We start from the raw sequence: 12009 nt of genomic DNA, 5'->3' as shown, positions 1-12009 counted from the left end.
ACGTAGAACGTTTTTTCTACTTAAAAAGATGCCCTGAGCTACAGTAAAAGATGCTCAATCTTTTTGGAAAACATGGTTTACTCCGTAGGATTACAATGTAAAATAGACGCTAGCATATTAAACGATAAACATATTAAATAAAATCAGACAACGATCATCTTAAGTGTGGGAATACTTCAAACAGAGTTCGGACAAAACAATGATTTGTTCACTCTGTAACAAGAAAAATTGCAAACCAAGGCAGCACGACTGCGATGCAAGAGCACCTCAAGAGATAACATCCTGTGTCTCTCCGACCTCAAAACGACCAGCCTTTGTTAGGGTCAATGACTCGTAATAGACGTCACCCTAGAGCTGAAGCTATCAGCTAGCACATATGGTAATAATGCTAATGTTAACTGCTAATGGTGCTAATGTAAGTTAGCAACACATTTCCTTGTTAGACCTTCACTGTAGACATTTTACATTTTGTCATGCTTTCTCCGTTCACACATTTCATAATAAAATTACATAAATACGTTACCCTTTGTAAAGTTACTTAAAATTTGTGACAAAGGCCTCAATATATTGTGCGCTGTTCTTGTTGGGCAATATTTATGTTTGATTTTACTTGAAACTACATGTTGCCTCTCAGGATATTTTGCAGTGTATTAGGCAGGATATATCTTTGAAGTAATGTCGTTAAACTATATGTTGCCTTTCAGGGATTTTTCGCACTGCATTAGGCAGTGTTTTTTTGGACTTTGCTCCTTTAATATACATGTTGCCTTTCAGGCTGTTTTGCACTGTTAGGCAGTATTTATGTTTGAATAAACTGAATTAAATTGTAAGTATGTGTTTAGAAAATGATTAAAAAAAACTTTTTACGTTTTAAGTACTTATTATTTTACTGGAAAGTTTACCAAATAATGAATATGGTAATCCAACAACAAGCATGACATTAACCGGAAAAGTAATCGTTAGATTAGTCGACTAATCGGAAATACAATTATATATTGATTAATCGACCAAAAAGAAAATTTTATAGTTGCAGCCCTAGTATGAATATAAAAGTAGATGTTGTTACACAAGGCATTGCACTCTAATTAAATCTTTTATGGCGTTATTAAATGTTGTATCAAATTTGAGCATTTATGGGAGATGTGTATGTTACGATAAAAAGCCTAAACATTTTTGTGCATTTCTATGTGTGTTGCTTGAAATAATCTGTATTACGCAGTTCATGTTATGCAATGTTGCAGGAAACTACAATACCTGCTTTGTCCTCCAGTTGTTTAAAGGGTTTGGTGACGCTCTCGAGCTGCTTTGTCAAGTCCGTTCTGAGGTACTCCTCAGTCACCATGGCAGAAAGCTCTGAGCAGATATTCTCGGCCTCCTTCAGCCTCTTCTTCTCCTCCCGCAGCTGTGCCAGGATTTCATTGGTGGATTCCATCTGCTTCTTCACTTCATCAGGCTGGGTGCTGAGGGTCTGCTGGTTCTGAAGTTCATTCTCCAGGCAGGCGACACTTTCACTGAGGCTGTGTAAGAGCTCCTGAAACTGAGTGGTTTTCCCTACAGCCTGTTCGATAAGGGCATGTCTCTGAGACAGCTGGCTGGTCAGGCTCTGCCATTTCTGTGAGATTGATGCCAGTTGTTCTTTAACCTTCTCTACAGCTGGATCCTGCTTCTCTTCTGATGCGCTCACAATGGCTGTGGCGGCCTCCTTTAACTTCTCAAACTGAGGTTTGCGGCTGTCAAACTCCTTCAGGAGAATCTAAACCCAAAGAAAAAACATCGTCATTGCTTCTTACATGTCATATAATGCAACAAGAGCTTGAAAATAAGTATAATTGTTTAGATTTAGAAGACATGGGAACTAGTGCACAAATCATTCGAGTGCCTTTAATGGTTCGTCCTCTTGAAACATGACAGCCATTGGACACTGTCCACTTTTACTTTATAGAAAATACAGCCAGCACAAACTATCATGTATACCATCCATCTTCTTTAGTGTTTTATTAAAAATAGGTTTGAAATGGCATGAGTGTTGGTAAATTATGAAAGTATTTTTGCAGATTTAGCTTTTATATGTATCACAGTACTACACTACTGGACAAAAGTTTTGGGCACCTAAACTTGCTATCTGTTCTAATAAAATGAATATAACTGCCTGCATCGCTTGCTTTGCACTTCAAAATTGTGAAAAGCACAATCATTTTTTTTAATCTAAAGAAAGAAACTCTAATAGTGGTAACGTCTCATTCAAATTATTTAATTAGACTACAACTTTATTTAAATGTAAATGTTTTTAAAATAAATGACTTGGACTAAAGGATGAAGAAAAAGTAGATAAAAATGAAACGCTTTTAAAGGTGCTGTGTGTCATTTTTGAACAGCATCTAAGGTTACAAATTGCAATAAACCGTTCACTCCACCCCTCCCTTTAAAAGCACTACAGAGGCCAAGAGAGGATTAAAATGTTGTCACGTTTTCGCTTCTTTCCCGAATTAGATATATGTATACTGTATATTTACGGGAGTTCGTCTGTTTAGAGCTACTGTAGAAATAACATGGCAACATGTCAACAACATTCCATGCAAGGGACCTGCGGTGTATGTAGATAGAAATAAAAACATAACGCTTAATATTAGTTATGTAACGAATGATATAGTTATGTGTATTACATTGCATTTCTTACATTGCATTTCTGGTCCTTTTACATGTTCAATACTAAGCATCTCAGGGTTAGACCTCAAAAAGCTGCTTGATTAAATGACACGAAAACATTTTTGTAAATTCTAAATGAAATATGACTACACTGAAGATGATCAAACATAACATAGTTTTTATTTATGTTGGATTAGTCACAACGTAGCTCCCCAATTGTGTCATAGTTTTAAGTTGACTTTTATTCTAAATTGTGGAAAAAATCACATCTACGTACTAAAATCTATGTTTCTTTGAACAATACCGTGTGACCGCCAGTACCTGGACTTGTTGTTTTTGTGTGTTAAGCATGTTGGGATCTACAGACAGAGGACCCAGTACACTCATCATCAGCTCTTTCTCCTGCAGCCACTGCGAGAGCTGCGGTTGAGTCGTCTGAAAGACCTCCAGCATTCGGGACGACTCCTCCAGGTGCTGTTTCCTGATCTCCGCTGTGTCCTTGACCTCCTCCCACCCTGCGTCTGTGTGAGAAGCACATTACACACATCACTTCATCACACCCAGCTTCACTTTAGTACTGATACACCAACTCCTCCTCCCACACAAGGTTTCACTCGAGTCGGTGCGTGAGATAAGTGGGCACATTTGCACCTGGTCAACCCACTGCGCAGATAAAAGTAGATTCATGCTTTTGGACGTGATGGGTGCATACCGATCTGTGCCAGCATGTGCTTCCACTTTTCTGCTTCGGGTGAATCGGGGTGTTCCTCGATCAGACGGCGCAAGCTCTCTGTCAGCTGGTGGACCTGTTCGTGCTTTTCTTTCATATTCTCTTCAAAGGCCTGAAAGATAATCAGCTGTTTCAATCTTCAAATGCTGGCGATCGAACAGGCTTCCATGAACATCTTATGCGTGAACCTGGGTGGTTGCTAGGGCACACATCTGGTCTTGATATAGCTTGAGACTTTTTTTTTTTTATGAAAACAACCAAGCAAATCTTAATATTGAATTCTCATTATTCATTATCCACTCGCAAAATGAAGAAAGTTGTGCATCTCCAGTAAAGTGTATGCCTATGTACAGCTTGAAAATAAGAACCGGACAAACACTATACTAACAAATATTGACATTTTGATTCATCAAATAAATGTACCTTCTGTTGCTCCATCTGCATTTTTACTGAGTCAGATGGAGGGTTTCTTGAAGATGGTGCTGTCTTCTTCGTGTCATCCATCCATTTCAATAAAGAACCAGTTTGCTCGTGGACCGCTTGTATTTTCTTCATCAGATCGCTAAGCTCAGAGGATCTGGCCTTTAACAGCTCTCCGAGGTCCTCGTAACTGCTGTTAATGCCGGACATGTTCTGCTGTATCAGCATCAACTCTAATGAAAAACAAATCATTCGCTGATTTAATAATGAAGCAAATATTATCAAGGTTCATTTTCTTTCGCTTCTAAACAACTATATTCTCTACATGATGCTTCAAAAGCATTAAAAAGGTATAGAACCTTCCTGATGTACATTTCAATGCTTGAAACATTAGACTGTGAATGTTTTTGGACCGTATAGATTTGCTCTGGCCATAATATTGGTTAGCCATATAAATCATTATTGTATCAGCCAAAATATCAACATGAGTACAGTATGAACTTTCACCTTGGTTTGTCAGATAGGTTTGGCTTCCTGGGCCAGAACCATCACCAACACCCAATACTAAAAAAACTGAATCAAAAATGTCATCTGGATTTAATCAATAAGGATTTTAGACATGCATTTAGATTTCTCATAAATTCTTAAAATACTTGTTGGCAATACCTGCGTTGTGATGTGTTTTGGCTTTGGCCGGTGATGTCAAAACACTGATTAGACTACATAAAGCAGACCCTCTGCTATTAATATCCTGAACTGCTGGAGCCTTAGACGTCCATTCATCCAAAAAGCCCTGCAGAGAACATTAAGAGATCATAAGAGGAACTTAAGACCTTTACAGCATTAAGCATTGGATGACAAGCGTGAGATATGTGTAATTTTAAATTCCCCTTTGAGGAGTAATGAAAATCGAATTTTCTTTCAGACATAAACAGGGCCAAATTGTCTGAGATATCCTTTTTGAGTAAGTCCACGTTGCTATTCATATTGGTCTTTGGCATTGTAATCGCTTTTTACGCTTAACCAATTCTATGACATTTTGGTTTATTTCTGAACATGACACACACACATTCCTATAGGGTGACCAGCATTGCACTGAAAGAGCAGCGACTACACTACTGAAAGTTCACTCTCTATGCTATAAACCCTATAAAACAGGAATTTGTGCAAAAACATAATCCGTCCACTTTTCAAAGGGTTTCAAATAGGCAAAAATCTTCTTGAAGGCTCATCAAGGTCACAATCAGTGTTTTACAGTAGTACTACAGTAGGTCATGTGATAAATAACTAAATGCATTGGGAGAAGTTTCCTTTTTGAAGATCTGAGTAAAAGTAAAGGAATATCTCATATTCTTGATACACGGGACCCTTGGATGTTATAGAGCAGCAGAATAAAGGCTGAGGAGTGAAATCCATCACTCACGTTGACTTTCAGCAGGTCTTTTCTCAGGCCTGGCTCACTGCAGTTGGGCTGAAGCACTGGCACTTGCTCTTTTGTCTCCTCCAGCCATTTCATTAACACCCCTGCGGCTGCTTTAAACTCCAGCAGCTGCTTCTGGCACGACGAAACCTCCTGCTTTCTGCAATACACGACACACATGCATGCTGAGTCTTAATAAATGACCTGACAGCTGGCGAAAAACAGAACTGGTTTTATATTTTTATAACACTGTTCTATTACAGCATGTGGCTTTTATTTTAGAACAGCTCTAGCTTATCAAAAGCCTTTCCTTTACCCAATTATATGAGTGTAATGCTCATCTTTTTCATATAACTCAAACATTCTGGTTAGGGATTCTTCTAAACCACTACAGCTTTCACATTATACATCTGCAATTAATGCCTAAAAAGTTTAATTAAAATAGTACAAATAAAACCACCTTTTCTGGGCAGCTTTACATAAACTAAATACACACAACTTTCGCTAAAAACGTCTCTACAATCACTTACTTTTCTTGAACAGTATCTTTAAAAGCATTGAAGGTGTTGGAAAGATTCTCCATCTTGCTCTGAATAAGAGCTTTACTTCCATCAGGACTCATCTTGCTGAGTTCATCTGCTAGTTTCCGAAGGGTTTCCACATCCTTAGCATGCTCGGCTAACTCTGCGTTTGTGTCCTACACAAAGATTCGTTTTGAAGTATGAAATGGAAACGGATTGTAGTACATAAACAGACACATTTGCATACTGTAACAGAGCTATCATGTTTGCTGTGCTGGTGTGGTACCTGGATGAGCTGGGAGAGCTCATCAACGTTCTTTCCAGGTCCGTCAGTCTCTGCGAGAGCCTGCGAGCTCTTCACCATGAACTGCTGAACCTTCTCAGACGTCTTCTCAAACTGCTCCACCTTGTCTCTGAGCTGTTCCATCTGAGTCATCTTCTGTCTGTGCTGCTGAGAGGCGACAGTAAAGCGCTGAGACAACGCTTCCATCTTATCCCGCAGCAGAGCGGCAGCCGGCGGGTCAGCGCTCTCCACAAACTTCTGCACCTTTGTCTTCATGGTGGAGATGCTGCTCAGCCTGCTGGACATGTCCTGCTCCAGGGCCTGACATAAATGAAGATCAACTTTTTGAACAATGGATGCTTTTAAATTCCAGTGCCTTGGTCTGCTACAAAGTTAACAAAATGAAACTGCTCAAAACACGATTAAAAACTCTGTAATGTGCCTATCAGTTCTTTCAAGTAATATGGTTCATTTTGCACCCTTCTGTCACTGTCACAGAACAAGCCTTTGCGTTTTGCATTTATTTTGTAACACATTCGTTGAATCAAAGTTCACTTACAGCCTCTTTGCTTAGTGCATGTGAAAGAGAGTTTGAGTCGAGTGGCACTTGTGGCATTTCCTTCACGCTCTCCTCCACCTTCTCCATCCACTTCATCATCTCATCCAGGCCGTCCTGAACACTCAGCGAGCGAGTCAGGGTCACCAGCAGCTTCTCGTTGCGTGCGCTCACTGACTTCGACAGGTTGTCATATCTTTCGATGATGTCATCTACATACAGCAAACACAAGCAATTATTTATTTATTTTGTGTGTCCAAATGCCCTTTACATTGGCACAGATGACTTTATAAAACGGCATAACTAGACAGAATAAAGTCCAATTTGGCACAGAATAAATGAAGAGTTTATTTCCATTCTCATTTTGGAGACAAACTATTTATTTCCGTACAAACCTTTAATGACTTTTTTTAATGTTGTTTATATGTTTATGTGATGTTTTTAATATGCTTTAAGGCAAACCATTTGCAAATTTATCATTTGAAACCCCTGCTGAGTATTTTCTTTATTAAACTGCAGTTTACCAAAGACAGTTTAAAAAATAAAACTTTGAAACTGCTCTGGTTAGTGACGTCATAAACCTGTAACCAATCACATCAACCCATTTGACCCCCGGTGGATCAGCAGTTTAAGGCATAAATATGCATAGATTGTGTATCGATTCGGACTAAAATAATTACTGCACTGCTGTGTCAGCTCTCGGTTTCAATTTCAGTTTTAGCAGCATCTGGAACTGCCGAGCGCGATAGGATGGAGGCAGGGCTAATTTGCATATTCATGTGCCTGCTTATACTTAATAAATTACATTCAAGCTATTTTAAGGCAGGAAAATTATTTTCAAAGGGGAGAAACACTTTAAATATGTAATTTTGAGTCAAAGATTAGTTTTCAGGGATAAAATGATCGACCACAGGGGGACTCATTGCTAGTCGGGTAACTTTAAAGTAATCTGTCTGAAGCAGAAATTGTGGGTTACTTCTGGAATTGTACAAAATTAAGGAAGATAAATGAAAGTTTGAATATATTATACTATATTCGTATTAGTGTGACTCACCGACTGTCTCTTGAATCTCATCTGGATTGGACAGCAGGTCGCCTTCTGCAGTGATCACAGCCTCAGCTGCTTTTTTCAGCGTATCAACTGCAGACTGATGGTTTGTTGTCTGCCTTTGAAGACTCTGAAAGAGACCAGTGTCCATTAGAATCAATGTTTTCAATATTATCTATCAGTGAAATCTATAGACTTATTGCCCTTAAAGCAAAGCATCATGCTGTTTCTATTCTACATCCGTTTCAATACACCATATGACACAGAAGGGGTCACAGTGATTGCTATAAGGTTATAAACAAGGTCAGAGACAAGGTCACTAAACTCCTAGAGAACAAAAACACAACATGAATGCATTTTCTTTCTGTGTATGTGCGCTAAATCCGCTGAATGCAGTGTGAGAGCATCATGTAATCTATTTAAGAGTAATTGCCATTGTCTGCTTCTGTATGCAGATTTGCACAACAAGCAAATCTCATTAAATCTGTGCTGTTATTTGTGTTCCGGTGCATGGCATGTGTTCGGGTCTATAAATAGCTCTGTTGTGGCTGAAAATGCTTTATATGGACAGATGTGAGTAATGTCAAATGATGACATCCCGGCTCGGTTTAAAGAAATAGACCACCAATAATGAAAATTCCGGATGAATGTTAGCAACTGATAGTTCTAGGACATCATTAACTACCATAGCACAAACAATTGTTGTATATATTATTTAAGTCTGTTAACAACAAAAGAAGATATTTTGAAGAATTTAGGAAAACAAACAGTTCTGCGTACCTTTGACTAACATTTTTTGGACTACCCCAGAAATGCTAACCTTCTCCAAATATCTTTCTTTGTGTTCGACAGAACAAAGACCTTTATACAGGTTTGCAACTACTCAAGAATGAGATTTTTTGGGTGGAGTATCTCTCAAGACTATAAATTATAATAGAATGAGAAAAATCTTTGTAAAATCTTGGTGCTCATGCCTTGGTTTCCTCCAGCTGTCTCTGTAATGTTTGTGGATCTCCAGCGATGGGTTCAGACTGCTGTCTCCTGGACTCTTGCTCAGAATCATTGAGCCACTTCACCAGAGATCCGCTGGCATCTTCATACCTCCCGTACCTTTCCACAACATCTCTGAGATTGTTTCCAAGATGGTTACACTGAAATATATGAGAGGTATGAATCAGATTATTATCCTCGTTCACATAGTCTAGCACATTAAATCTATGTTGTGTGAGTGGGGAGTAGCCTATGATGAAAAAAAAACTGCGACTATGAGAGGAAAAGTGGATTCAGGGAATGGATGAAATAAAAATGAATTTCATTAATTCTATTAATATTTTTTTTTCGGAATGAGTTATGTTTGTTCCAGTCGCTTGAGTCGCTTTTGTATAAAAGATTCTGCCAAATGCATAGAAACTAGAGAAATGATATACAAAGATAACAATATCAAAATCTAGTTGCAGACTTAAATGAGAAATATCACAGAAAATAACGTCATTACAAGAAAATAAATGTCAAATTGTAAATAATAGTAATGGTCCTAAACAGATCGGAACGGAAGTGAAAACATTACTAGACAAATGTTGCCATCTGTTGGTGGGAATTGAAAAGTGCTTCATTTCTCGTTCATTCATACCAAAACTGTCAATTTTCAATCAATATTCATGAAATATATTCACTGTTTCACCAAAAACGTAATGAAAATGGCTCCGTTTATAAATGTGAATATCTATACCTACTGGCAGAATAAAACCCTACCTGCGTGTGCAGAGCTTTGTAACTGCTGGCAGCAGAGTCCATCTTTTCTTTCACCGCGGCAAAAGTCCCAGACATGTCAATCGCCGGCAGGCCGTCCGTACCACCAGATTCACCGCGATGGCAACCCCGTGCTGCCTCCAGCACCTTCTGACCTGAGATGGTGATGAAGCGCAGGTCTCCTTTATGAGAGATGACATCCTCAGAGAAACTCTTCTGTCTCTGTAAATGATTACTCAGGGTGGCCAGACCCGCAGCGGGCATTCCCAGCTCTTCTACCCGCTCCTGTGCCTGCTTCAACCACGTCTCAAACTCATCACAGTCGCCCTGGAACTTCTGCAGCTCCTCTTGAACACTCTGGACTTGTTTCATCTGCTGCTCGGCCCGGGTGAGAGAGGCATCGTAGCGACCCTTCAGTTCTTTAATGTCCCTCTGGAGCTTCTCTTTCTCAGCGGGCGATAGCACCTGAACCTGTTTGTCCAGCAAAGCCTGCGCTGACTGTGTGGCTATAATCAGATCCTGCTGCTGAGACAAGATCTCCTTATGATGGGCCTGCACATACACAGATGTAGATTTAAATGCATTTTAATGCCAGTCAATTTGTATGTATATGGCATGCAAAAATACTTGATTCTGAAAATACTTTAACTGTTTATCTGACAGCTTTTCCAAACAAACCATTTCTTGTAAACCATTCTTACTGATACAGTATATATTTCATAGTTGTCCACTGCCATAGTGTGAAAGAAAATTTGCCCCTTTCATACTTCGAGAGAGTGGGGAAGTTGGACATTATTTATGAGTGTGAAATACATAAGCGTGTACGTACTTGAACACGATCATACTGCTTTTCTAAGTCCAGGGCTTTACTATCTTGGTCTTTAGAGGCGTCTAGACATGCGTTATCTGTAGCGTCTAAAGCGTTTCCATTAGGATCATCTCCCTCTTCTATTATTCTGTTCAGTGATGTCTTCTCCGGCATGTTTCCATTCTGTTTGTGCATCTGGTCTTTTTGCACTCCACCCATTTCTTTCTCTTTTCCAATGTTGGAGATCCAGTCCAGAAGATTTTCAATCTTGTTTTTGCTCTCTTCGAGCTGCTCAACAGCCGCTACCTGTAATGTTTCACACACACATCTAAATGAAATCAAAAGCCTCTGTAAATACGTAACAGGTTAAAAAGAAGCATTTTCAATAAAAAGCAACAGTGAGAGGGCACATTTAAGCAGCTGTTGTTCCAGAAACATTGACTTAAGGGTATACAAATATACTGTGTATATATATATATATATATATATGCAACATTCACATAATTCCTGCATCTTGGCAGGTAATACAATACGTCATAGAAATACATTTCTTCATGGAGAAAATGAACAGGATTTTTGTCTGCTGTTGCACAATGTTTCGTTTGTTTCTCCAACCTTTTCAGTCTCTTGCTTGATGGCACTTGTCAACACTTTGTCCAGATCTTTCCTGGACTCTTCTGCCGTCTGGTTAAGCAGATTCGCCTTGCTCTTGAGTTCTTCCAGTTTGTTCTCAAGAGCAGATATCTGCTCTGGACTGAGTTTACTGCGATTCTCCTCCAGGAACTTTTTAGTGCTGCTCATGACTTCATTGAGGGCATTGGCATTGGCCTGCAGGTCTTTCTGTAGAGCCTAAAAGACCGCAGAGAGAGAATTTACCTATTCAGGATTTGGCTGATGGTTTTATCCATATACTGTCTATTTAAGGGATACATTTTATTAGTCAAGAGTTTATTTCAATATTTCTGCCATTAAAGGAGTATTTCACTTCAAATTTGTCCCATTGACTTCCCATAGTAGGAATAAAAAATACCATGGAAAGTGAATGGGGCAAATGGTGAGGTGAACTACTCTTTACATTTACATTTATTCATTTGACAGACGCTTTTATCCAAAGCGACTTACAAGTAGTTTTTTACCGTGGCACATTACTGCAGAGCAATCAGGGGTAAGGTCCCTTGCTCAAGGGCCCTTCAGTCATGACCTGCTGGCACTGAGATTAGAACCGGCAACTGATCACAAGCCCAACGCTCTAACCATTAGGCCACAGCTGACGCAGCTAATCTCTTTGTATGAAACCTGATGTATCAATAGTACTAGTATCTTATACATTATCCTCTTATTATACTATATTATACTCTTGTAATGTACAGTACACAATTGTAATAATATACAGTACTAAACTGCACCTTTCTATATTATTTATATTTTGTTATCCTTTCAGTCTCACATTTATCTTATATGTTCTTCTTTTCTATTATCTTTGTTATGTACAGTATATTCTGTGTGTTTAAGACAGTAGATCTCCTGTAACCAGAAGAATTTCCTTGTGTGCGTGGGCACACTTGGCGAATAAAGCTTATTTTGATTCTGGTAATAACATCCGCATGATTATTAGAGCGTATTAAAGCGTAGCAGGTTAGACATGGACCTGATGTTCTTGTTGGTATTGCTGGAGGTCTCCCACGGTCTTTGCATGGGCAGCCTGCTGCTGGTGTCCAATGAGCCGGTTCTCAGTCTCTGTCAGATCACCCAGCAGCTCCTGGAGCTTCTCTGAAAACTCTTTCTGCTTCTCCACAGCAGCCTAGCACACAAACATCCACAGATTCAG

General features: G+C 39.2%; 1 protein-coding gene across 9 annotated transcripts in view; it reads right to left on the bottom strand.

Annotated features, from left to right (window-relative positions):
* Positions 1 to 12009, bottom strand: part of dst (dystonin) — a 141218-nt gene that overhangs the window by 46175 nt on the left and 83034 nt on the right. For 6 of the 9 annotated variants that reach the window (XM_079473550.1, XM_079473552.1, XM_079473544.1 and 3 more), the window contains 16 exons: positions 11830 to 11982; positions 10797 to 11030; positions 10203 to 10487; positions 9377 to 9925; positions 8599 to 8775; positions 7631 to 7754; positions 6580 to 6788; positions 6024 to 6341; positions 5747 to 5913; positions 5220 to 5376; positions 4463 to 4589; positions 4304 to 4369; positions 3800 to 4029; positions 3359 to 3488; positions 2968 to 3167; positions 1255 to 1753 (listed from right to left, as the gene is read on the bottom strand). In XM_079473550.1, coding sequence (XP_079329676.1) covers positions 1255 to 1753; positions 2968 to 3167; positions 3359 to 3488; positions 3800 to 4029; positions 4304 to 4369; positions 4463 to 4589; positions 5220 to 5376; positions 5747 to 5913; positions 6024 to 6341; positions 6580 to 6788; positions 7631 to 7754; positions 8599 to 8775; positions 9377 to 9925; positions 10203 to 10487; positions 10797 to 11030; positions 11830 to 11982 — 3625 coding nt within the window. The remainder of the gene's footprint in view (positions 1 to 1254; positions 1754 to 2967; positions 3168 to 3358; positions 3489 to 3799; positions 4030 to 4303; positions 4370 to 4462; positions 4590 to 5219; positions 5377 to 5746; positions 5914 to 6023; positions 6342 to 6579; positions 6789 to 7630; positions 7755 to 8598; positions 8776 to 9376; positions 9926 to 10202; positions 10488 to 10796; positions 11031 to 11829; positions 11983 to 12009) is intronic. The other 3 variants (XM_079473548.1, XM_079473545.1, XM_079473547.1) reach the window with 2 other exon arrangements.

This window comes from Barbatula barbatula (assembly GCF_947034865.1).
Source record: "Barbatula barbatula genome assembly, chromosome: 14".
Taxonomy (NCBI): domain Eukaryota; kingdom Metazoa; phylum Chordata; class Actinopteri; order Cypriniformes; family Nemacheilidae; genus Barbatula; species Barbatula barbatula.
The sequence above is the reverse complement of the archived record's forward strand: the minus strand, read 5'-3'. Positions and strand labels throughout refer to the sequence as shown.